The sequence below is a fragment of the Trachinotus anak genome, unplaced genomic scaffold (assembly GCF_046630095.1).
Source record: "Trachinotus anak isolate AG129_WGS33_773 ecotype Australia unplaced genomic scaffold, CSIRO_AGI_Tana_v1 ptg000028l, whole genome shotgun sequence".
Taxonomy (NCBI): Eukaryota; Metazoa; Chordata; class Actinopteri; order Carangiformes; family Carangidae; genus Trachinotus; species Trachinotus anak.
The window spans coordinates 5,037,099-5,063,239 of NW_027273879.1; the positions used below are offsets into that span (position 1 = coordinate 5,037,099).

The 26,141-nt window shown below is 40.0% G+C and overlaps 5 protein-coding genes across 6 annotated transcripts; 1 reads left to right on the forward strand and 4 right to left on the reverse strand.

Moving 5' to 3' along the window:
* The first annotated feature begins 996 nt into the window (after positions 1-996).
* Positions 997-6,477, forward strand: st6galnac6 (ST6 (alpha-N-acetyl-neuraminyl-2,3-beta-galactosyl-1,3)-N-acetylgalactosaminide alpha-2,6-sialyltransferase 6). Of its 2 annotated transcripts, none has more exons than XM_071465215.1 (6): positions 997-1,233; positions 1,469-1,547; positions 2,295-2,492; positions 3,248-3,660; positions 3,790-3,897; positions 4,010-6,477. In XM_071465215.1, the coding sequence occupies exons 2-6, from the start codon at positions 1,524-1,526 to the stop codon at positions 4,203-4,205; spliced, it is 939 nt and encodes a 312-aa protein (XP_071321316.1). In that variant the 5' UTR covers positions 997-1,233; positions 1,469-1,523; the 3' UTR covers positions 4,206-6,477. The 2 variants fall into 2 exon arrangements, with proteins under 2 accessions (XP_071321316.1, XP_071321317.1); XM_071465216.1 differs by having other exon boundaries at positions 2,298-2,492.
* Positions 6,478-6,600: 123 nt separating this feature from the next.
* Positions 6,601-10,656, reverse strand: spout1 (SPOUT domain containing methyltransferase 1). The gene is made up of 12 exons (XM_071465213.1): positions 10,541-10,656; positions 10,418-10,457; positions 9,371-9,484; positions 9,116-9,275; positions 8,925-9,014; positions 8,796-8,845; positions 8,550-8,680; positions 8,056-8,128; positions 7,863-7,961; positions 7,607-7,709; positions 7,124-7,271; positions 6,601-6,969 (listed from the first exon to the last, which is right to left on the reverse strand). Exons 1-12 carry the CDS (start codon positions 10,604-10,606, stop codon positions 6,880-6,882), a joined length of 1,164 nt encoding a protein of 387 aa, XP_071321314.1. The 5' UTR covers positions 10,607-10,656; the 3' UTR covers positions 6,601-6,879.
* A 232-nt stretch (positions 10,657-10,888) lies between these two features.
* On the reverse strand, positions 10,889-15,356 carry LOC139611003 (kynurenine--oxoglutarate transaminase 1-like). Its single transcript, XM_071465211.1, has 12 exons — positions 15,160-15,356; positions 14,311-14,458; positions 13,950-14,099; positions 13,566-13,652; positions 13,328-13,453; positions 12,973-13,093; positions 12,816-12,892; positions 12,627-12,716; positions 12,135-12,321; positions 11,667-11,743; positions 11,414-11,500; positions 10,889-11,323 (listed from the first exon to the last, which is right to left on the reverse strand). The coding sequence occupies exons 1-12, from the start codon at positions 15,216-15,218 to the stop codon at positions 11,264-11,266; spliced, it is 1,269 nt and encodes a 422-aa protein (XP_071321312.1). The 5' UTR covers positions 15,219-15,356; the 3' UTR covers positions 10,889-11,263.
* A 556-nt stretch (positions 15,357-15,912) lies between these two features.
* kyat1 (kynurenine aminotransferase 1) lies at positions 15,913-21,867 on the reverse strand. Its single transcript, XM_071465210.1, has 13 exons — positions 21,582-21,867; positions 21,445-21,503; positions 20,447-20,594; positions 19,720-19,869; positions 19,351-19,437; positions 19,091-19,216; positions 18,799-18,919; positions 18,619-18,695; positions 18,446-18,535; positions 16,955-17,141; positions 16,749-16,825; positions 16,452-16,538; positions 15,913-16,346 (listed from the first exon to the last, which is right to left on the reverse strand). Exons 1-13 carry the CDS (start codon positions 21,651-21,653, stop codon positions 16,287-16,289), a joined length of 1,341 nt encoding a protein of 446 aa, XP_071321311.1. The 5' UTR covers positions 21,654-21,867; the 3' UTR covers positions 15,913-16,286.
* Positions 21,868-22,698: 831 nt separating this feature from the next.
* Positions 22,699-25,821, reverse strand: surf6 (surfeit 6). Its single transcript, XM_071465214.1, has 4 exons — positions 25,538-25,821; positions 24,549-24,761; positions 24,307-24,389; positions 22,699-23,594 (listed from the first exon to the last, which is right to left on the reverse strand). The coding sequence occupies exons 1-4, from the start codon at positions 25,626-25,628 to the stop codon at positions 22,905-22,907; spliced, it is 1,077 nt and encodes a 358-aa protein (XP_071321315.1). The 5' UTR covers positions 25,629-25,821; the 3' UTR covers positions 22,699-22,904.
* Between the last annotated feature and the right edge of the window lie 320 nt (positions 25,822-26,141).

Here is a 26,141-nt window from a genome sequence, read left to right on the forward strand (position 1 = left end):
GATTGTGCTTCATCAATCTCCTGTTTGCCCAAGGTTTGAAAAAAAAAAAAAAAAAAAGTTTAGGCCACTACAAAATGAACAATGTAATTTTCAATTATCAAAAAAATAAATGGAGGAAACGAAGCCTTGAAAGTTAATGCAACAATTTCTACAAGTTCTCCCACTTGGTTCTCCTACTATTGTTGATCACGCTATTTGCATTAAAGCAGTGGAAGCTGTGCTATTGCACCCTCTGAAGCAACCGATGGATAATATTGTACTGCAGGAAGTAGTTCTGTATATTCAGAATGGTGAGAAAAGGGCAAGTAACAAGAAAGACTGGTTTGTCAGTAGTCCATCCTACAGCAAGATAATGAGACAAAACACTACAGCTTCATTGAGCTGGTTTGGGATGAACTGCACAGAAAGTGAAAGCGAAGCAACCAGCAGTACAAAGTGCAACACATTTGCGGGAACCTCGAAAAAAAAAAATCAGATTAAATTGAGTGAACAAAAAGAGATTCCATTAACCTCCTAAGACCTGAACTCTTGCATGGCATGCATTTTTAATTTCTCTCTGCTATTTGGGCTGATTGGCACCTGATGAGTGTAAAAACAAAGAATTATCTTATTACATGATGTAGTTTCTGGGAAAATGATGTCCACATATGAGGACTTTAGTTTTAGATTTCGATAGAACACACAATTAAGTAATGATGTGCAAGACTTTTATTTTGTGCCTGAACACAGCAGCATTTTCCCTGAGTGCAAAACAAAAGTAGAAACAACAATTGTGGCCCTTTGAACAATGTGGCTCATTTGAAGTGCTGTATTGTTACTGTTCATTTACATTTATGAACATTGCATGAACATTGCATTTAGTGTTGTGGTCTAGACAACCCAAAATGTGATGAGGGGAAACTTGAAAACTGAAAACTGTTCAGCCCACGACGACAACAACAACAACAACAACAACCACAACAACATCCGCCTCCTCCTCCTCCTCTTCCTCTCCGTGCTGCAGCGGTAGCCGTGCTGATGACGTCACAGGAGCGGCGGTGCGGGGAAATGGGGGACGTGAGACATCGACCCCGCAAAGGCCGTGAAGCGGTGAAGGACCGGATTAACGCCGCTGCCGGTTGCCGCGCTCTCACATGTCACCACGGTTAATATCTTAATCTGATCGGAGGGATATTGCGCTTTTTAGGAATCGTCGGACGAGGTGCGTCAAACAGCGGACGGAGGAAGTGCAGCGTAAGATGTTTTTTTTTTTTTTTTTTTTTTTAATCCAAATAATAATTTTATTGCCTTGAATGTCCATGGCGTCATTTCGACTATAGCATTTGTGTTTATTTAACTGCGCTGTTGAAATATCGCTGTGTTGCTGCTTATTTACATGTAAAATATACTAAATCTTAAATCTCCTAATATTTGATGTAGCTGACCTGAGAGGAGGGTTGGATTCAGTATGTCTGCCTCTGCTTCTCAGGTATGATGACAAACAGCCACAGCCAGTGTGTTGGTACACGGCCTGATCAGACAGCATGGGGCTCAGGCTCAGTGGCAAGGTAAGACTGACCTTTTAACAAGAGGGTGTGGTGCTTAGACCTCTTGTCCTTCCTCAGCATCATCATCATCATCATTAGTAGCATTGGTATATTACATCCATGCAGGCATTGTCACTGTCTTCATTGTTTACCAGTGGTGCAGCAAGTTGTCAAAGCCTTTACTTGCTAATTATTTACTAATTAAGTACATTTACTCAATTACTTAAGTACAAATTTGAGATACTTGTACTTCACAACTACATGGTGTGTTAAGCATTTATTAAATGTTTATGTTCTGGTGGTACCTGATAAGTTGGGGGTCTTAAACTGTCACCAGTTACTCAGCTGATTCATTTCTCAATTGTTGAGTTTGTAAAATGTCAGGAAACAGTGGCAAATGCCCATCACAGTTACCCAGAGCCCAAAGAGAAATCTTCAGACCAAAGTACAAACCTCAAAACCTTCTCTAATCATCTGTCTAATGGCTTCTGCTCTAATTTGATGTATTATTAAGTGGTGCGATCTATAACAGTGCATCATATTTTATAAGCTCCTCATAGGTCTCGTGTGTGAAATCTAAGCTTGTAAGTAACTTGCAACCACAGCTGTTAAACAAACATGTAGTAAAATGTACGATTCCTTCTGACGTGTAGTGGATATATAAGTATAAAGTGGGATAAAATACAAATACTCTAAGTATAAAGTAAAATTGTCTCACAATTGTTAGTAGTTGTCCTTAATTCCACATGACCATTGTTGTTTACAAAGCAGGGCCATCAGAGCCACAGGATGGTGATCTTCTTGGCCATCTTCATCCTGATGACACTGCTCTTCCTGTACGGCTCCAACAATACCAACGATGCCATCTACGCCCCCTTCCATGTGGCTACAAATCACCCTCTCAAGATCACAAACCTGAAAAAGTGGGGTGGGAAAGATGGTTATGTGCCATTTTATGGCAACAAGGTACTTAACAGTTTGTACACAAACACAGAAATGACACAACTGAAACTTCAACACATACCTTTAGATTACTGCACTGGATGTTAAAGTGAGTGACACAAGGTTTTTCCCTTGTCCGAGGACTGGTTTTAATACTAGTTTAAATGTAGGGCGGTGTGTTATTATAAACACCAGTGGACGATGCAGCAGAGGTGAAGTGTATTGTTGCTGCTTCAGTGGGCAAATGTGTGTGTTGGTAAAAGTGGTGCACTTGTAACAAGATGTCAGAATGTCAGTCGTGTTTGCAAACCTGTACTGTGAGCACAGAAGTGGTACACTGCCAGATGCTAAGTCTTTACTTAATCTCAGTGAAAGGAAACAACCATTCGTCGCATCAGGCGGGCCACTCCCTGGCTGTTGGCACAAGATAAGCTCGTCGTTATCATAATCATCATTTCTTGTCAGCTTAAATGAAAAGATAAAATAACTGCAACCAATGATGAGCCCAAACCCTTAAAATTACACTCAGATGTTGAATGCAGTCACCCAAACACTACCGCACACAATTAGTGTTAACTGCCTTTAGCCTGTTAACTCAGGTATTTATCCCAACATGACAATAACATTTAGCTCTTAGAAAATGAATACACAGTTAGTGTAGGAACCACTCAACTCCACTCACTCAGTAATGGACTTTATTTCCACATCAGAATTAATAATGTTTTTTATTTTTTGAGTACTTTCACGTAAAAAAGCTTCATGTTGCCTTTTCTTGGCAGAGTATGACCTTGCACTGCCACAACTGTGCATTGGTGACAAGTTCCAGCCATGTCCTGGGGACTCAAGCAGGGGAAGAGATCGACCACACAGAGTGTGTGATCCGTATGAACGATGCCCCCACGTTGTCGTACGAGACCGACGTAGGGAGCCGGACTTCTCTGAGGGTTGTAGCCCACTCCAGTGTGTTCAGGGTGGTCCGAAGGCCTAATGAGTTCTTACACCGCACAGACAACAACCCTGTGATCATCTTCTGGGGACCCCCAAACAAGATTGGGAGGGATGCCAAAGGAACTTTGTACAGACTGATCCAGAGAGTCAGCATGACCTACAGCAACTTCTCTTTTTTCAGTGTCTCACCGAGCAAGATGCGCAGGTTTGACAGTCTCTTTCAAAAGGAGACCGGACGAGATAGGTGAGTATTTAAGGAAGTAGTAAAATGTTAATTGCATCTTCTTGTCTAAATGCCTGGCATAGGGTAAATGTCACTTTCACAACCTGTGTTTTACAAATTGTTTTCTTGTTGTTTTTTTTTCCCAAACAGACAAAAATCTCATTCGTGGTTGAGCACAGGCTGGTTCACAATGGTCATAGCCATTGAGATATGTGATAACATCAAAGTATATGGGATGGTTCCGCCCAATCACTGCGGGTGAGTAAAATGATGTAAAATCAAACCATTGGTTGCCACATCATTACAAATCACAGATGAACTGGCTGCCAAACCAATGAATTAATAATGTTAACGTCATTCTTTTTCACAGAAGAAAACCTGGATCCAAGAAGATGCCCTATCACTATTACAAACCCAGAGGGGTTGATGAGTGTGTAACATACATACAGAACGAGGGCAGCCAAAGAGGAAACCACCATCGCTTTATTACAGAGAAACAAGTGTTTGCACGCTGGGCGAAGCAGTACAACATCACCTTCACTAACCCCAAATGGTCAAAAGACTGAAAACCACAAAGATCTCTCTGCACTCACCCGAGCCACCACTCTGGGCTGGATCTCAATGTTAACTTCCCCAACTCAGCCTTTAAATAGATACATTATGATGAATGGCAGCATTTGGAACAGACTGTTATCGGACCGCATGACTGAGGAGAAGTAAGGGAATGTTTTCTGTTGCAGAGGAATGCGGAGACTCATTTTTGAGAGCTTCCACATTGAGATGTGGCAGCCGTCTAACCACTGTTTTTGTAAATAGAAAAGAAAATGAGTTTAAAGATGAATTTTTACATGTTTGTAATAGTTTTGTTATGTATTGAAAATGCACTTATGTTTCCCCATGTTGAAGGGGGATATATCAGCAAGCATTCTAAATAGATATGTGACCAAGTGGCCAACAAAATACACAGTATATATCTCTTACTTGTCCATTATACATAGATTATATTCTATAATGATTGCAGTGACATTCAGCAGATCACTAATTCTATCTATATAGCTTATATCTTATAAGCAATGCAGCCGGGTACCATTTTTAAAAAAATAACAGCTACTGAATCGATACCAAAAAATAACTTAACATCTTAGCTCGAAGAATATAGAAGAATATAAGCATTTCTACATACATTTAAAATATAAGCCAAACAAATCATTAACACAGCATCTGTATAACGATGAATGATTAAATCACCAAGTGATTTAAATCAGGAAATAAGCGTATTAACAAGTAAGCATGACTAACAAACTGACCAAGGACTTAATGTCAGCTCATGATACTTCAGTTTTTTTCTTTTTTAATACACTTGGTGCTACGGACACATTTCAGGACTCACAAAGTACTATGGCTTAAAACCCAGCACATAGGTACCTTCAATTTAAGGGATTCCATCAGTGAAAAACAAATACACAGCTGTTTATGCATCAGTTATTGTTTGTGGGACATACTCAGATTCCAGAAAGTATTTGGTACTGAACGTATTCTAAAGCTACAGATTGTACTTCTCTGTCCATCTCAAACAAGTTGACATACACTTAATTTGAAGATTAGTAGTTCATCATAACATCTTTGCTGCTCTAGATGCTGATTTTAATGTTTTGTTTTAGACTTAGAAGATATAACTGTTGCCTCATAACTTAAACCTTCATACTAGGGGTGTAACAATTCTCCATATCCATGGTTTGGTTCGGTTCAGACCTCCATTTTTTTGTTTTGTGCTTTTTGGGAATAACCAAAATGTTCCACACTGCTGATTTGAATGTGTCCAGGGGGGTGGGCTGCAGTCTCAGGGTTATTGTCTGTCTTGAGCCAATTAAACAAGCCTAAGTGTTACCGCTGTCACTCCGTCATGATTGGACCAAAATAGCCACGTGACACGCAGCTGGAAGACACAATAGGTGTAATTTGATATTTACAAAATATACAGCTTGCCCTAACTTTTAAGTACAGTAACAATTTTGTGATTTACATGTCACAGTGTACATTGTGAAATGAAAAATGACTTTTGTTGCATTAGTAATGTAATGTGGGGGGTTTGTGGTTCCGTCTTCCAGTATCAGGACATGAGATAATGGATGTTTCTATGGCAGTTCCAGGATCGTTACACCCCTACTTTTTTACCTCAATGGCATCCAACGCATGCAGCTTCAGTTCAAACGCATCATGGTTGTATTGTGTGTCAGTATGTTGCTCTTAGGACTGCACGGTTACGCTAAAAGTAAAATTGCGATTTTTATATAGAAACATGATGCAGAGAAGGGTGTGTTTTCTTAAACTATGTTGCCTTTTGCAAGTAATGAATCTGTTCTCATAGACATACCCACCTGCAGGAGGGGCGCTTATCACGGTGCACACAATGTGCTTGAGTTGTTGTCATCAGATCTTTTGTTTACTAATCTTTTGGTCAGTGATGAACAGAAAAAAACATACAGAAAACTGCACTGACTGTTGTGCTACTTATCGACATCAGATTGCCTGCTAAAGCCTATCCACAAAAACACAAAAGAAGTCCTACGAGTAACCCAGACTACTGCAGGCCCCGACCACACCAATAAATGAAATCTGTCCGGCTCTCTGAACTGAAAAATTGAAATGCTAATGTAAGGGGCAGATGCATGCAGCATGCATTGCAATTGGAATGTGATTGCATCTAGAACACAATCAGAGAGCTGTAAAGGCCTGCAGTCCTGTAGAAACCTCTAATTTTCAATGTTTTAAAAGGACATGGGTCACTGTCTCTTCATTAAAACAAACGTGTTTGACCTGCTCACTCAGAAACCTGAAGCCGACTCAGTGCATTTCTTTGTCCATGTTTGTTTAGGTCTGAACACTGTTTTTCATGAAGTGCACTGTACTGTTTAAGACCAGTTATATGCTGTGAAAAAAACAATACACGTCAGTACAAACTTGAGGATAGTTTTTGTATTTAAATATGTACAATTTGTTGGATCCATTAGAAACAAAAATACAGAACAACAACTAAAATAACACAAAGAGAACTCTGCTAGGGATCTAGCATTGACAGCACTCGCTGCACTGATGTGTGTGATGTGATATTTGAGATAATGGCTGTTTTACAGTAGACAATGCTAAAAGGTCCAATTATGGAAAAAAAGAACAAAGTCAAGGTAAACCCCAGTAGCATGGTAAAATGTCCACCAGCATGTCTGTGTTTACTTTCCTCCATCACTGATTCTTTAATGAACCACTGGAAACATCTGAAAAGGCAGCTGTGATCTTCTGTCTCAGTCCTGCCATGGAAATTAAGATGGCCTCCTGTTGTAAGGAAAACGGTAAATAATTAAAAGAATACGCTGTCACACGCTGGTGAGCAGAACAGGCAAGTTGAAGCCAAAGTACAGCTCATAAAGCTTTTGCTTGTACAAAGACTGGACATGTTTAACAGTTTAACAAATGCCTCTGTCCTCACCTCTGTGCGAATCGTCCTGCTGCCCTGACCGGGGCATGTGTTGAGGTAAAGGTCGAATAAAACACTGGGGTCAGTCACATCCAGGTTTTGGTCAGCATCTACACTGGCCTCCAATCCCTGAAGACCTCCAAAAACTACCAGAAGATGCCTAAAAAGTGGAAAGAAGTCAAGATGAAATCAATAAAAGAAAATTACAAAATACCAATAATAGGTAAAACAAGACTAGGAGTATATTGCCTGCTAGTGCTGCTCTGAGCTAAATACTATTATGATGACTTTGTATTTATTTGGTCATAAACCTAAGCACTGACCAAATTACAATTTTGATCTAATGATGGCGCTAGAGGAAAAGTTAAGGGATCGCCAAAGTTGTTACAAATTCATCCTGAGGAGGACGTGAATGTGTGAATCAAAGGTCAAAGCGATCCTTCAAAGGTTGAGGTATTTCTCTAAAAAAAAATAAAAAATTGCCGCTGAACCTACTTGAATGGCGACAGTGTGGTTTGGTCCATGCTGCTGCCTCTCTCCGAGGTGCCAATAGTCACATCGTATCCTTCTTTATATGGACTCTCTGTGAAAACTGCACCTGTATTAATAAAAGACCAACAGCAATAAGGATGCAGCAGTCAGCACAGGGAAAAGTCTCATACTGAATTCAGCTCTTCACTCTCCAAGACATTTCCAATGAATTTGAATGAGTAAGTAGTAAGTAAGAGTGTTAAGAGAATGGGAAACCTACTGAGACACGACGCCAGGCGGACACTGTAACCCCAGTAGAGACCTCCTTCAGTCCTGGGCACATGAGGAGCCACCACCGCACCTTGATATATTTTGCTCTCTGAGGGTGATGGAAAGTCAAAGAGATGATGAGAACTGTACAACTATAGACAGAAAAAACATTAACAAAGATCCAGTGTGATGGAAAAAATTACCCTGATTCTGCGCCTTGTTGAGCTGAACCGTGACTCGAAGTCCAGACTGCAGCTGTTTATCGATGCGAACATCCTGCGGGAGCAGATGCACATAGTTCAGTCTCGTATGCCTTTTTGTAAATTAGAAAAATAATCTGCAACAATTTTTACAATTAATTATTTGTTTGGGTCATTTTTAAGCAAAAATGGCAAAATAAACAAATAAATCACAGTTTTCGGCCTCTTAATTGTGAATATTGTCTGGTTTTCTTTGTCATCTATTACAGTAAATTTAATATATTTGCTTTTTGGGCTGTTGGTTGGACAAAACAAGAGATTTGAATATTTCAATGGCCTTTTTCACCATTTTTCTGACATTTGATAGATAAAAAAAAAACAAAAAACAATTAATCCAGAGATACAGCAAAGATTAATTGCCAATGAAAATAATCATTAGCTGCACCCCCACAGTCCACATTAACCAATGGCAGTAACCTCTGTGAAGACATGCTCACCTTCCTCATTCCACAGTTGACTAATGAACCTTTGCCTTGTTTGGTCGGCCTGTCGAGGACGATTCCTTCCCGGTATTCCGACTCCTCATCGATCCTCATGTGGTGAGGACTGTCTAAAGGGTTGAGCAAACCTGGTGGAAAAAAAGGCAAAAACTTGTGAACCCATCGGCCCAACAGGGTTAGACTTTGAAATCCACTGCTGTGATAGAAATGTATGTAAAGGAAATTTGGATTATTTTACATTACCTGCATACTGTAAATCTTGATGTTTTGGGAAAAACCACTTGCGCAGGTACCTGGTGGAGAAAAAGATGCAACCTCAATCTCATAAAATTAGCTGATATTGGTGATCTGATTATAATATGTTCCACTTACTGTGGACATTCAAGATACTGAAGTATTCTGGCAAGCTGAATGCAGGCATGCCCTTTCTTCCCAACACCTTTAAACTCTCCTTCAACGCTCCTGTGGGATAAAGCAAAAAAGCAGAAACTTTTCCATGAGCTTTGCTTTAGCTTAAAGTCGTGTTTACCAATGGCTGCAGTTGCACCTCTGTGTTAACTTACTTGACATCTTCCCCATGTTCATCAAACACAATGATCTCATCAACGCAAAACACGACACAGGCTCGAGCGATTTGTCCAGCCAGGTATGTACGAAGCTCAGTGGACTGAGCGTTGTCCAGGACAGAACCTGGCAGGGCCACACTCACTGTGTACTGCCGACCTTAGAGATACAGAGCACACGTTACAGCTTCCTATTCTCTGTTGTACTATACTACTATAGACCATCCACAATACATGAAATGATAATAAAATTACCTTTTTTGTCCTGGCTTTGTTCAAGTTTTGCTCTCTCTGCGGCCTCTTGCTGTTTCTGCTTTTCCAACTCTTTAATGAGCTTGGCCTCTTTCCTTTGCTTCTTAGTTTCCTTTACTGTTATTGGTGGAAGATTCAGTGATACCGATAAGTAAATTAGACGTTTCAGGAAAGACTGGCGATCTCAAAATTGATGGTCAAAGGAAGTGGTTCTCAGACTAAATCAGTCCAAAATTAAAAGTTTAAATTCATCCAATGGGATGAGTCATTTAAGTTTCAAAGTCTTTTGTAATTCATTCCATTTATATGGTGCAAAGTTGACTATTTACTCGTGTGGGTAAATACTGGAGCTAACCAGTCCTGGTTTCTGGTCCCAATGAACAGATGTGATACACTGATGCAGCTTTAACAAGACACATTTATAAACAATATTAGTGTGTTTTTCTCCTCTTGTTTCTCTCTTTGTCATACATCACACAGTGAAGAGTATGATATTTAGCTTGTAATAAAACACACGGCACAGGAGTAAAATGCATCAAGTTGTTTTAAGGTGAAATGAGCAACATGTGAGCGCAAAATACCTCAAGTTGAGGGTGACTGCACTGATTTTCCTGTCCTCAAAATGACAACACCCATTTTCTAATCTTCAGATTATGAGGATCAGGAGTGAGACTGCTATCTAACACCAAATGTGTGATGATTTTGGACCATATAAATATAATTGACTTGCCTATTTAAATCCCCTACACTTTACAAATAAGTCCAGCTTTGACACTTGACTCTCCAGGAGAACAATGCTAAGACTAAAGTGATAAAAACTACATGAAACTACTGTCCTAGAAGTTGATTTACAAATTACAAGAAATTCGACTTTGATCCTGTGGCTAAAACTTTATATGAAATCATGATATCTTAGCGTTACTTGAAAAAAAAAATCATCCTCATTCATAAATTCATCCTAAAAGACAATTAAAAAGCTTTAATTTAGTGTTTTAATGAATAAGAGGCATGCAGCTGAAAGCTATCAGCTACATGTGTGTGTTTACTCACTTTCTGCTTTTCTTTTCTTCCAGTCCACCCTCTCCTCAGGCTGTGAAAACACAACAGACACATTATAGGTCACATAGAAAGAAGAATAATGTTATCTAACGACAAACACAGCTGTAACATTACCTGAGAGGACACTATTTGGGATCTTTTCGCTGCAACACCGGTAGACATTTTTACACGCACCACCATGTGAAGTTTATTTACTTCCAGGTCGCCATCCGATTTTCAAAATAAAAGTCTACTAGTGCCGGACAGTGGACAAAAAAGTTTTTGAAATATCAACACTACAAACCTGGTATACCTTAATTTTTGATTAGGTTGGTTTTTATTAAGACATTTCCTGTTTTTAAGTTTAACTGTTTAAATTGTTATATAAATGTACTTTTTGTGTTTGCAAGGGCAAAGACTGCTGCTCACATTCCTTTATCAGACAAACACTGCACCAACAAGACTATCAGACAGACAACTCACTGAAGCTGTGGATTTATTAAAAGCTTTATTAAACATTGGATACATGACAAATATATCTACAATAACAAAGAAAAAGAATACTGAAAAATTATTTATATACAATTTGCTGCTTAAAATCATTGCACAGAAACATTTATGAGGATTTTTTTTTTTTTTTTCAAAGCCTGAATGTTTTCGCAAGTGCAGTTTGAGAAGAGCAAGCTGAAATTTGAGGCTTTGTTTGTGTACCTTATTGTACCCACTACAGATTATGGCTCCGTTTAACCCAGATATGCAGTTTAACATGTTAACATGTTCAAGAGCATGTTGAAATCTCATTGGACAGTTATAATGCACCTCTGTTAAAAAACAATGTGCTCTACGTCATTTGTTAGTTCACTTTTTGTGGCTCCATTTTCTCAAAATGTTCTCTGCTGCATCCAGAGTGGAGTCCTCCTTTAAGACGAAAACAGTGAGATATTACAAAAGGAGACAGTTTAGTTCAAATTACAATGGAATTCATCTTTCAAATTGGATTTTGTTTACCTTGACAAAACAGAACCGGATGTATTTGTCAAAGTCCTCTCTGTGCTCTGGACTGTAGAACGCAGAGACGGGGATTGTTGCTAAACCCTGTAGAAAAAAACCCCAAATTATATAGAAAGAAGTTCATGTAAATTAAAAAAAACAGGACATTCTAAATTACAACATGAATCATACAACACTTACAATGTGGCTTTCATTTTTATCATCTTTAATCAAATTCTATATGATCTTCACTAACATCTTCAATTATTACCTTTTCTTTAATTAGCCATTTAACAAATCTGAAGTCATAAGGTTCATCATTAGTGCTCTGGTCACTGAGGTCCACCCCTGTTAAAAAACAAAGTTAGTCATATATACAGGACATCCACTAACAAACAAAGTGTTCAAGCTGCAACTGTACTGGTATATTTGAATGATGACGGAGAGTCTCTTTCTATCTGTTCATTTGAAAACACGACAAGCAGGAAAAGATTATTTTGGCAGCACTCATCGAACAAAAGGATTTGTGAATGAATCAGTTCAGATGTTTGTTTTTTTTTTCTTATCATCTTCGAATAAAAGCTCTATTGAAATGTAAAGTTTTGAACTGATGTAATTCAGTTCCCAACAACCACAGTTCCCAGTGTAAACACACAGTCAGAGATCACAAACTAACACAACTTAAACACCTCTAGGCCAACATCATACCGCCGGACACATCCATACTGGTGACACTCACTGACAGAGGAGATGTCTGCCATCATGAAATAGCCTCCCTCTGGCATGATGGGCTGCAAACCCACACTCTCCAGACACGAGGCCAGCTTCTTCCTCTTGTGGTGCAGCATGGCAGGCAGCTGCTGGAAGTAGCTCTCTGGAGTCCCAAACAGCTGGTACTCCCTCTCAAAGCCATGAGCCACTGCCTCCTGTTGGAGACGGGCGGTGGATGAGAAGACCACAAGGAGATACACATTACTGAAGCTGTTATGTTTTATGCAGAAACAGACATGAAAATCAGGATATGCATCCTCTAAATCTAACATAGACAAAGAAAAAGGACATTTGTGCTGCATTTTCAAAAGGCGGTGTGGTTCAGTGGGACTGAAGGTTAATATTACAACTCTGAATTAAGAACACTTGATTTAAGAAAGACTTTACTTAAAGGCTTTAATATGTCAATACATTTCATTTTAACTACAATATGTCAAATGTCTGAAGGGATCATGTTTACCTGAGCAGCGGTTGCGCAATCAAACACAGAGCTCTGATGCATGGCTTTCAGATGTTTGATGATTTGGCCAGAGCTAATAGCCCAGCCAACCTGAAAAAACAAAATTAATAAAAAACATAACATAATTTTAACAGGTTGTAGTGAACAAAACTATGGGGTGGACTGTTTCTCAGAACATCTGTGCATCACCTTCCAGCCAGTGGCACTAAAGGTCTTTCCAGCGCTGCCAACAGTGATGGTTCGCTCCCACATGCCAGGAAGGCTGGCTGTCAACGAGACAAGCACAACGATATTAACATTCACTCTACACTTAGCTGCATGCTGCTAAATTCTGGCTGTATCTCACCTATCTTTACGTGTTTGGCTCCGTCGTAAGTCAGCCACTCGTACACCTCGTCACTGATGCACAGCAAATCGTGTCTGATGCACAGATCAGCGATCATTTGCAGCTCTTCCGTCTTGTAAACCTGTAATGGACGTGGATGTGTGACATGTTTATGTAAAAGATGTTCAGGCCACATTATATCCAGTAAAACTGCACAAAACGACAATAAATTAACAGTTTGACAAGAGACTTCACAAATTAATTGAATTTTCACACTGATTTTCTGAACCTTTCTGCAAAATCTCTGAGCACACTAGACCTTCCCTCCTAGCACCAACTTGCTTATTTTAAACCAAATAACATGGTAAATGCTCACTTTTCCTAATGGGTTGTTGGGAGTGTTGATAACTATGGCCTTTGTGTGTGGAGTGATTTTACTGGCCAGCTCCTCAGCAGAGAGAACCCAGTCTCCACTTGACAGGACGGCGCCGCCTTCAACTTTCTGTGACAACAAAAAAAGAATTAGAAAAGAATCCCTAGAAATGGATGCATCAGTTTTAACAGTCTGGCATTGCTGTCAAAAGCAACTTTACAAATTATACGTGAACACTCACCGGCCTCAGAGGAACATACACCGCCTTTCCTCCAGCCATCTTCACCATCGGCTGGTAACAGTCAAAGAACGGCTCGACAATTATGACCTGAAAGACAAACGTCTGTTACTTGATTTTCTTCACTTTTTAGCATTTACTTTGGCATGTGTTTGGGTACATTGTGTCATTCAGAAATGAAATCTTGGGATAATTGAGGCTAAAAGATTTTCCCTTCCTTTGGAAACCTAAAAGAGAAAATCTGAAATATAAACACATTTTGATTCCTGTTCTGCCAATAAACATGAAACTAATATTATATACATTATAATGTGTAAAGCTCTTATATGTTCATAATTTGTTTATATTTTGTCAAAACTGTTTAATAAATGACTTTCATTTTCATACCTCATCCCCTTCATCAACCAGAGCCTGAAATGCACAGAAGAGAGCCTGATAAGCTCCAACCGTGACCAGGATGTCTTCAAAAGGATCAATCTCATGTCCCACAATCCTACTGAAGAATTTAGCCAGACTTTTTACAAGTGGGGGGTGGCCCTGGGGGGAAATAAACAACACAAAGAAATGACTTGACTGATATTGTTTGTTGTCCATCCATGACCATTAAAACTTGCTGACAGATATTGACGCAATATGAACCATATGATATGAAAAAACTCCCAGGAAAAAAGCAGCATGGTGTCTCTTAGTGCTTCCCTGACATTCACAAAAGATAAAACTGTGTGACCCACTGTGTACCTCCACTTACAAAAGCTCGGGTATACTGGTGCATCGGGGGTCCTCCCCCGACAGCTTTACAAAAAGCCTCCTGGATAAACGGAGGAGGGGAGAAGTCAGGGAATCCCTGTCCGAGGTTCACTGCTCTGTAGTCTGCTGCCAGTTGTGTGAATTCAACCCTGTTGGGGCAAAACAGCTGTTGAGACACTGCATCTGTCAGTATCTCAGTATATTAATGACATTACATAATAGAGAGATTAAAATGATTGTTTTGCAACACATCAGAGCAAACCCACTGATTTACAGTGTTTATCATCAACAGGTGATCGATTTGGTTCGATGATGGACAAATTCTGAAAGAAATATTACATATTCACAGATTCTGCATTTTTTAATGAGGTGGAAGGAACATCTGTAATTTTTAGAGTATCAATAGAGTATTTGTATATGTGTTGAGACCTGTTTGGGGGGGGCAGCTGTATGTCTTATTTTCTCATGTTGCTGCACACTTATTCATGCTGAATATTTAGAATAATTCAATATATGAGTCTGGTTATAGCTTTAAACTGGGAGATGGTTGGACCCTCCGCATTACAGCTGAGGAATACACAAGCCGTGAATGCAACATGAGAAAACGTGCACAACTTCCTGACAGGTACAACCCAGGAAGAGAAAACCCGCAGTGTCCACAGGTACTAACTAACCCACGCCTAAAGGGCTCCTCCGTGGATGCATCCTCCGAGAGAGACGTGTTTATTCTTTGTGATCGGTTGAAAACACTGAATAACTTTCTTCCACTGAGGCTTCTCCTTGCTGCCAGGCCGACTGAGGTTTTCAGCCGCCTCGGATCTCAGAGTCCACCTGTGTCTGAGCCACTTACCAAACGTTTGTACCGACACCGTCTGTCCTGCGGGCATGAAGTCGACCAGACATGATCATCTGAAAATGTAAAATGGAAAAACCCAAAGCTGCAGCTCTTGCTGTTACACCCCACGGTCTCTAATTAACCCACACCACCGTCAAAGATGCCTCCACCTTCCTTCAATCGACCTTTCACCCTTTCAGTACCTGTATTTTTTTTTCCTTCAACAGTTCTTTATTGAATTGAATGAGATGTAGAATCCTCAGATCTTCTAATTAAAACAACAGAAAGTAATTAAAGACATTAAAAGCAATACACTCATTTTCGGTCTCTGCAGCTTTATTTTATTTTTATTACTTCAGTGTTTCAACCTTAAAACTCTTTGGAGTTCTCATTTCAAAATAGTTAATACCAGTAGAAACTGTAACATAAAATAATTATGACAACATGAAATAAGTGGAACATACTCCCAGCTCAGGTTGCCACCAACTGATATATTCAATATGAGAGCATTTTCTATTTGCAGTCATAATTGATATACCAGGAATCCAACCCCTTTAGGAGTACTCCTACTGAACATGCTTGTCACTATAATGAAGTGGGATTAGGTTGCTCAGAAGTTACAATTTTAATGTGAAATCCATCTAAAAATGAGACTCCGCTTTGACTACATGTTTAAATAACTGTTAATATACTCAATTATACTATAATATACACATTTCCTTCACAAGGAAAACAAAGTTCCAATAAACAGAGAAGAGAAACATTGAATATGTGGACTCATTAAAGCTTTATTAATTTTTTTTGTTTAGTTTGATCCAGGACAAATATCTCAGCAGGCGAAATGTGTCACACAGTGGAAGAACATCATCTAATTTAATAAGAAATCACCTAAAAAATATGGAAAATATGCAATTTACAATTTTCTGTATACAATCATTTCACGGGATCATTAACAAGGTTTTTTTTTTTTTTTTTGGATTATTACAGCAAACAGAAAGTAGGTGACATTTTCGTGGACCTTACAGTCCACACGCTCAGAAACACTGAATATGGCTCATTTAAACTGAGGAGGCAGACCAGCCCGGTTTCAGTAGCTTGGCGATATCTGGATGGACGGGTAACGCTCCACATCACGGACGACTTCACTGTCCCTGACTCCACTTTCTCAAGATGTTCTCTGCTGCCTCCAGGGTGGAGTCCTCCTGTTACGACAGAAGCAGCGAGGGGGTGTGAGAAGGGCCCATGTAGAGCAACAGAGTGAGACAGGAGAAGGTTATTTTATTTCACATTAATTAGGCTGAGAGTACCTTGACGAAACAGAATCTGATGTACTTGTCAAACTCTTTGCTGTGCTCTGGACTGTAGAATGCAGAGACGGGGATTGTGGCTAAACCCTGCAGAGGAAAAAAACAAATTATATAGTAAAGAGTCAGAAAAATCTGAAAAAGGATGTTCTGAATACATCACCTTACACCAAAATAAAATGGAGCACAACACACTAATCTAAACACTTTTTCTTTTCTTTAAGAGACAAAGCATCACTTGTTCTATTGTCTTGGAAAGAATAAATTTCACCAAGACTTGATTAAATCCTACATCTTTACCTTCTCTTTAATTAGCCATTTAACAAATCTGAAATCATAGGATTCATCCTTCGTGCTCTGGTCATTCAGGTCCACCTCTGTAAAAAAAAAACAAAAAAAAACGAAAGCAGAGGTTAATATTAATTCAAGTGCACAACTGACACAATTATTTTTAATATATAATTTTAAGCAGTGCAACCACTTCAGATATTTGTTCAATCACTCACTGAGAGAGGAGATATCCGCGATCATGAAATAGCCTCCCTCTGGCATGATGGGCTGCAAACCCACACTCTCCAGACACGAGGCCAGCTTCTTCCTCTTGTGGTGCAGCATGGCAGGCAGCTGCTGGAAGTAGCTCTCTGGAGTCCCAAACAGCTGGTACTCCCTCTCAAAGCCATGAGCCACTGCCTCCTGTTGGAGATGGGCGGTGGATGAGAAGCCAGAAATAGGTCAAACAAGAGCTTCACAGATGTACAAGTTGAAATGATAATTGTGATTATATGTAGATTTGATAAAGCAGGACTCTAAAATCCATTAAAATCCATTAAATTTAACAGTAGACCTCATATTTATTATATATATATATATATATGTATATCATATATTTCAGGCAACTTTAAAAGGTGGGGACAGCTGTTTTTTCCTGTGAACATCTGGATGGCAACCCTTAACATACACAAAACCCACACAATACAGTGTGCAACATGTGCATTGCCCCTGGTGACCTGGGGGGTACTCCAGAGAGCGGGCTCAGTGGAAACTGTGAGATTCTTAACCCTGAGATGAGGGAAATTCTGGGTTTTCTGTTTCAGAAACTGAGATCCCTTGAGTTAGTTACCATGGTAACTGACTTTGTGAAGCTAACCTGCTTCAACAAACGTTTGGCTGAGAGCTTCATTTCCTCACTCATACAGTCATTCATGCTGATCATTCATTTAAAGACATTTATGGTGGGAGATTAAAATCCCAATTTGACTTTAGTTTGTTTCCAAAAAAATCATTGATCAGTGTGAGGACAGAGGCAGATCTCTGACAGTCAGATCTTACACATGGAGGCTTCATCCTCAGCTCAGATTCAAATCTGTTCACTGTCCCTCTTTATAGCACTGAGACTCTGTGGACATTAAGACAACTGTCAATCGGTTCCTGTGAAACACTGACTCAAACAGTTACTATGCATTGATCACTGAAATGAAAACATCAGCGTGAAGCTTTAGACACAAATGACTCAGATCGATGACGAATCATTTCTCGCGTTGTGACTGGACGCAGTGTTGGAGTCATACTCAGATCAGCTGACCGGAGTTCCCCATCTCAGGGTTCATCAACTCACAGTTCAGGCTCAGAGTTGGTCAAACCTTCTTTCTGGAATACCCTTCCAGTCTGCTCTGTTTTCTTCTTTTTATTTCCCAGTATTTATGGTCTACTAAAAGAAACATAAATAAAGTTTTTCAAAAAAGGTGGGGACACTATGTCTTCCTGTCCGAAAATTTCAGTGGGGTGATGTTCTAGTCAGTTCATGCATCATTTACATTTCCCCACAGGTCAGCATGACATTTGGTATTTCTGGAAGCTCTAGTATTGAAGCTAGGACTCAAAATAAAAGTTCCTGGATTATGGCTAGAAGTATATTTCTTCCAGTTGTTCTGAGAGGAGCTACAGTAAAGAAGCTGAGTTTTATTGCAACAACAATATCTAAAATGTTCAAATGTTACCTGAGCGGCCGTGGCAGAGTGGTAAACAGTGTTCTGATGGATGGTTTTCATGTGTTTGATGATATGTCCACTGCTGATAGCCCAGCCAACCTGAAAAGACATTGCAAGCCATCAGAACAACGTGTCGTAAAGCAGATCACGCGACTGTGCTGACCACAACATCTGTGCTTCACCTTCCAGCCAGTGGCACTAAAGGTCTTTCCAGCGCTGCCAACAGTGATGGTTCGCTCCCACATGCCAGGAAGGCTGGCTGTCAAGGAGACAGCAAAAAAAAAAAAAACAATTGATTATATTAATAATTTCGCTCAATGGTTTTAAACATCGTGCTGAACTCTAGCTTTACAGTATCTCACCTATCTTTACGTGTTTGGCTCCGTCGTAAGTCAGCCACTCGTACACCTCGTCACTGATGCACAGCAAATCGTGTTTGATGCACAAATCAGCGATCATTTGCAGCTCTTCCGTCTTGTAAACCTGTAATAAAGACAGATACGTGTGCTCATGTCCAATCCCACAAAACAAAAAAAAATCCATCTGTTGAACATTTTGCACACAGGACAATAGCCTTCACCTCACTTCTCTTTTGTTCTTGTGAAAAATATGACGACAACAAAGCTGTTCTCTCAGCAGTGGTCAATATCTTACCTTTCCTAATGGGTTGTTGGGAGTGTTGATAACTATGGCTTTTGTGTGTGGAGTGATTTTACTGGCCAGCTCCTCAGCAGAGAGAACCCAGTCTCCACTTGACAGGACGGCGCCACCTTCAACTTTCTGTAATTATCAAAAGAAAAGAGATGACACCTCATGGTCAGTGTATAAATTGAAGTCTTCAAAGACGAAGGCGACATTGTCAAGAGAAACTTCACAGCTCTTTTATAGTTTTTTGTCACGTGGAAGCCACTCACCGGCCTCAGAGGGACATACACCGCCTTTCCTCCAGCCATCACCACCATCGGCTGGTAACAGTCAAAGAACGGCTCGACAATTATGACCTGAAAGACAAATGTCTGTTAACTTTTCTTTTTTCAGTAGTTAACAACACTGCTGTGCTGAAACCTGTCTAAAGCCATTAGTTTTCTTCAATTCTTAGTATTTTCTAACTTGGATGAAGCAGCATGTGGAGGAGTTGAAACATGGAGTTAAACTGCACGTACACCATTTTTAAACTTGTGCAAATATCTTCTGTGTTTGCTGCTTTTTGCTTTTACATTTTCCTAATTATTGTTAGACTGGAGAACATTTTGACTTGATCGGCTTTGTGTTCATTTTCATACCTCATCCCCTTCATCAACCAGAGCCTGAAATGCACAGAAGAGAGCCTGATAAGCTCCAACCGTCACCAGGATGTCTTCAAAAGGATCAATCTCATGTCCCACAATCCTACTGAAGAATTTAGCCAGACTTTTTACAAGTGGGGGGTGGCCCTGGGGGAAATAAACAACATGAAAACAAAAGGTGACTCTCATTGTTTGGTCTTCATCCCTTTGTCCTTTTAATAGCTGCTAAAAATGACAGAAATCTACGGAGGCCCTGAGAGCTCGACGCACTGCAGATTAAGAAGACGTGCAAATAGATAAACACAAACAGAAAAAAAAGCATTTCCATCAATGAGACACGTGCTGTAAACACACAATACAACCAAATACACAACGCATTGCAAATGCTGACGACACTAAAAACTGATGAACCTGGGGCGCATTTGTTGTTCAGTGCTTTGTGACTTTTGAAGTTAAAAGCACTGAACAACAAGTGCGCATGGATGTATGCATCCATAATGGGTTCATCACTTTTTTGTGTCCCCTGGAAACACTTCCGTTGTGTTGTGAGTATTTGCAGCACATGTGATGTCAAATTGACAAAGATGTTTTCTGAATTAGTCTTTCTTTTGTCTGTTTGCATGTGTTTTCCAAGTTGCAGTGTGTTGAGCCCTCAGGGCCACCGTAATAATCATTCAAACATTCACAGAAAGATATAAGTCCCCACGAGTCTAATTTCACTTACAAAAGCTCGGGTATACTGGTGCATCGGGGGTCCTCCCCCGACAGCTTTACAAAAAGCCTCCTGGATAAACGGAGGAGGGGAGAAGTCAGGGAATCCCTGTCCGAGGTTCACTGCTTTGTAGTCTGCTGCCAGTTGTGTGAATTCAACCCTGTTGGTGCACAATAGCTGTTGAGACACTGCAGCGCTGTTACCAGAATTAACAGTTACAATTAAACAACCATAGGTCCTGTAATAATCCTGTTATGTCTGTCTGTTGAGCTAGTGATGCCACTAGAGCAATTTCAGATATTAATATTGAACAATCGAACAATTAATATAACACGTGAGCACCGAAATAAAATAATATATGCAGAGTTACACATATAAATAATTGCTTTGATTGCTTCGAATAAAGTATTTCTGTAGAAAACATTGCTTAAATTTAGATTTGAGTGCACAACTTTTAGGACTCTCAATGAGCAGTGTAAAATTAAAGGGTCAGTTCAGCCAAATTATGTAATAAGTAATAGCTATATACCACCTCCAGTGGTACATCTTTTACTGGGCCAATATTTGAGATATCAATCTGACATTTCTGACATGGTCCCAGTGAGAAGTTACTTTTCAGTTTCATTTGAAAGAGACAGATTATGGAAGACTTTTATATAATAAAGACATTTTATTTATATACAGATGCTGCCATAAGTAGAAATGTGATACTTTGACCATTTAAAATGTGTGTTAATCCGAGCTGTGCACCACCCCCATGCTCCTCCAATAACACGGTCAGATTAAGGCTCGGTCGGGACACTAGACTGGACACGACTGACAGGTTCAACTTTTCAGGGTAATAAACTCAGAGAGAACAAGCAAACATTACTTTATGACTGGCAAACATACGAAGTGGTTTATATTCTGTCAGGAAACCATATGTTCTCGGTGTGATTTAGTTGCAGATATAAATAAATTCAACTCTCGGTTAACTTTGGTACCGGGGCTGCTCCTTCATTATCACTCACCAAACGTTTTTATCGACACCGTCCGTCCTGCGGGCATGAAATCGCCTGGACATGATTATCTGCAATGAAAGCCCCTCTTTAAGTTCGCAGTACACCGCAGTCGCAAGGTCTCTTCGGTGTCTTACAGCTGCACTCACCTGACGATGGCTTCTGGTACAACTACGACGAATTACAGTCAAACCTGCGGCCAGATTGCTGATTATTCCCATCAATGGCAGCTCATCGCCTCAGAGGAGCGCGCAGTCCGGGCCCTGCAGGGCAGATCACGGTGCACTGAAGACGGTCACAAGCGTGTTGTTTAACCCCCCCCCCCCAGACGATTTACACTCTATTGAATTTTAACGAAAGTGACACAGTGAAAGACAAGTCGCACCTCCCCTCCGGCCTCCTTGTGTTTTCATTCCTACTTCCTGCCTGCTGGGCGGGGCGAGAGGTAAAAACCAAGCAGCGGCGCTGGCACCGAGGGGCGGACACACGCAGCCGGTCCACACGGGACCTACAGCGCGTCCCAGCTTTTCATCTTGAGAAATAATCATTTTTTCCTCTTATAGCGGCCTTGCATCTCTTTGTATTCATTTTTTTTAGTTGTGGTAATTTTGTGTCTCCATTTTGATTTTTTTTTTGTTGTAGTTTTTATTTCTGTGATTGGTTTGAGGCTCTGTTCGAGATTTTCTGTGATGTTTTGTGTCCTTGTTATCATTTTGCATCTCTTTGTGGTAATTTGTAGTTCCTTGTAGTCATTGTGGCTTTTTTGTAGTTTTATTTATGTGGTTGATGTGTGGTCATTTTGCATCTCCTTGTGATAATCTTTTTGTGTGTCTTAGTTTTGTACTTGTTTGCAGTTGGTTCGTGTCACTTGTTGGTGATTTAACTGACTTTCCAACAATAAATGTTAACAATCACTCTGGTACCTGTGCTGGTACCTTTACATTTGTATTTTTACACATGTAGGATTGTAAATGCAGGACTTTTATTTATAAAAAATAAAAGCTAAATATTTTTACATTGTGCTATTGGTACCAGTACATAGTACAAGATCTGAATACTTGCAGTTTGTTAGCTTTGGGCAGAGCCAGGGTAACTGTTTCCAGACTTGTGCTAAGCTAATTAAATTAAATATGAAGCTAATGTACAGCAAGCAGCTTGGTAGAGCAGGGATGTGAATAAATGGATTCCCTAAAATGTCAAAGTAACATGTACCTTGGTGTGATAACTGGTAGACAAATACAAATCCAACAACTTCTGCAACGGACGTTCCCATTCATGTTCTTCACAATGAAGGATTACATTTTATTGTCCATTTCACACACATTACACCTCGACAGTAAAGCAGGTACAATATGTGCACATGCTGTAGCACTTTCATATCCTTTAATAAATCACACTGCCATAAAAGATACTGATTTACTTTTTTAGACTTTGTGTATCTTATGACAAAACACCACCTAACACTGCGACTCCTACACTGCAGCTTTGTTCAAGTCCTCAGGCAGCACTCTGCCTTTCTTCCGCGCCCTGTCCTTCTTCTTCTCTGTTTTGAGCTGTTTGCGTTTCTGGATGTTCCTCCGTCTCTTGTCCTGCCGCTGCTGCATCTTCTCTATGATGTTCTCGCTACGCTTGTCCCAGTTCTTCTTCATCTGGGTGCGCCTCTTCTCCTTCTTCTTCAGCGAGGCACGCAGCATGTCCTCGTCGTCTTTGATTTTGACGCCCTCGGCTTTGTAAAGCAGGTTGGTCCATTTCATCTTCTCCTCCATCTCACGGGCCTTCCCCGCGTCTTTCTCCCTCAGCTCTTCCATCTTTGCTTTGCGAGCTTCCACCTGACTGAGAAGCTTTTTGTAGTTCTTCCCCGTCAGCGGCGTTAACTGGCCCTTGATGCTCTGTTTCTTGTTCTTCTTTTTCTGCACTTCATTTATGTAACACTCTTCCACCATCTCCACCTTGTTGAAGATAATCGCCGTTTTATTTCTCTTGCTTTCAGCAGGGGCTCGCTGTTCTTCCTGTTTTATCTCTGGCAGCTGCTCCTGGCCACTTTTTTCTGCCAGTTCCTTCATCCGAAACTCTTTCCTCTTCCTCTTCTTGCGTTCCCGTTCCAGCTTTCGTTTCGCACGCTTTGCCTGGACTGCGTCTGATAGCACGTCTTTTGGGGCTCCCTGATAAAACATGTGTGCAACATGATTAGTGTCTAACAAACAATAAATCACATGATTAACCTCTGTAGAGTGCAGTGGCACTATTTTCTGTTTTCCTAAAATCCATCATTAGGAATAAACTGGACTAATTATAAACAATGAAACCTGGATGGGTGGAAATGGAGATGTGAACATGCACATAATTAATAATGAATTCTGACCAAAATCTTGGCTTCTTCTGGATTAGTCTAAGGCCGCTGGTGTATCAAATATCTGCTTTAGCAACCAAGTTAAACTCAAAATATCGCAGCTGTCAAGACACCAAACCTCCGTAGCTGAGGCCTGAAACTGCACAACAACAGTAACATCTCTGTAGCAAGCGACAGAATGACTTATGGCCACGGCTTTGATTTGAAAATATGATACATTACACATTCCCTTCATTGTTTTTGTTGCTACATGTGATCCCCCAGTCTGTACTTGTTTCTTCTCAGCGTCAGAAAAAGAGCGCAGATGTTGTAGAAGTAAACATTGCCAACATTGAAATTCAACCTTTTATGTCAATATTGACTTGTTCTGCTGGTTTTAATCGGTTCCAATTGAGGAGACACTGGGTGTGGAGTTGGCTGCATCGGTAAAAATGACATAATGTTGTGTTTAATACATGTCGGTAATGGAGAGTATAATCAAACCTCCATGTTTCTTTCAGTCATAGCCTTTAAAATGTGCATACCTGCCCTCTGGACTCTTCGATCTTTTCATGAAGCCTCTTGCGTAGAATATCTACTGTTGAGAAGTTGGACTGCACATTAGCTCCTTTAAAGAAAAGAGAGAAGAATGAAATGACAATGTGATGAAACGTTAATCATTCCTAACAACAGATGGATAACTGGTGATATTAAGGATAAACTGTGTTGACACCCCGACATTAGAGCATTCATGAACTTGGATACACACATTGCTGGGTTTCTGTACCTTTAGGTGTTTGCGTTGTGGATCCATTTACGTTCTTAGCTTTGGAGCCATTTGGTTTTGCTGTGACTGGGCTTTTCTGTGTTGCTGGAGAGAGTGAGGGCTTCTGTTGGGGTTTAGGTGTCTTCTCATTGGTGCCCCTTTCTTTGACATGTTTCTTTTTACACTTTTTCTTCTTCTTTGGGGGACCAGTGTCACTTTTCCCTTTGAAATGAGCTACACGCACAGAAAATAAAAACACATACACACAGATTAAATATATTATAATGACATTTATAATGTCAACTGGACTGCCCAAAGGTACCAGGGCAGGACGCCACGTTAACACGCATTAAGTCAGTGTGGGTCTGATGATCGGCTGAACCAGAGGAAAACAAAACATCATGGGATCATGGTTATTTAGGTTCCTTGTTTCATTTCTGGAGTGACAAAAAAGCCAATAACAGCTGATAGTGTGGACAGCACTTCCCCTCAGAAAAGTTATGTAGCGCTGCAGCTAAAAAAAATAAATACTTTATGCCTTTAGCTACGTCATACAAAGTAGTTTGTTTGTAAAATACCAGGCAATGTCCAAAAATGTCTTTTCTCCCACCTGTCAAAACCCCAATGATAGGCTATTCCATTTATGATATTAAACACATACAATCTATCAGTCATTAGAAGCTGAAAGATAAAATAGTTTCACATTTGTGAACTCAAATAATAAACTGATGATCAAAATGAGTGTCCACTAATTTTCTGAAAACTAGTTAATTTATAAAATAATTTATCAGCCCAATTTCTGATATTTGTGTCCTGAATACACACATCAGGAAACTGTTTCAGGAACAGTGTAGCGTCTCCTCTGGTCAGCTGAAGTAACAGCAGCAGATTTAGTGACAGTTTTTTAATAATAATAATAACTAATAAATAACGTACGCATAATTTTCTTCACTTTCAGTAAAAAAAACTTGTTAACTAGTTGTGAAGAGTATGGTGTGAATTAACCTCACCAAACGGTCTCTTCTTTGGCTCCTGGTCCCGTTGAGAAATCACTTTACTTGCGAGTTTCTGAATGTACGAGTCCTTGGAGGCGAGATCCATGTCAACAAATAAACCGAGCTGTCGGGTTTAGTGCAGGTGAACTAGACACATGCAGACAGAAATTTACCGATTCAAAAAATATCAACACATTTCTGTACACACGTGGGTCAAAAACAGCGGGGCGGAGCGTCAATAAACCGGAAGTAGTAACACCGGAAACAGTCCCCCTCTCACAGGAAACATGCCAGTTACCTAAGTCTTGACTTTAAACTGAGGGGGGGGGGGGGGGGCAAATACCTCTTGCGCGTCTCTTCGTGCATTTACGATACGGGTACTGGAAATGGCCAAAATGGATGTAAACTAGTTTTCTGGTTTTCTATTACAACAATGAAACTGGGTGGAAAAAGGTTGCACACTCAATAAAACGATTTTTCATTTTAATAAAATTATAATAATGAAATTTAGAAATTGAGTTTATCAGAAAATTTAACTTCTGAAAAGTGTTTGTTAAATTTTTCTTTTCTTTCTTTCTTTTTTCTTTTTTTTCAAAAGGAAGTCAACACTAAAACCACC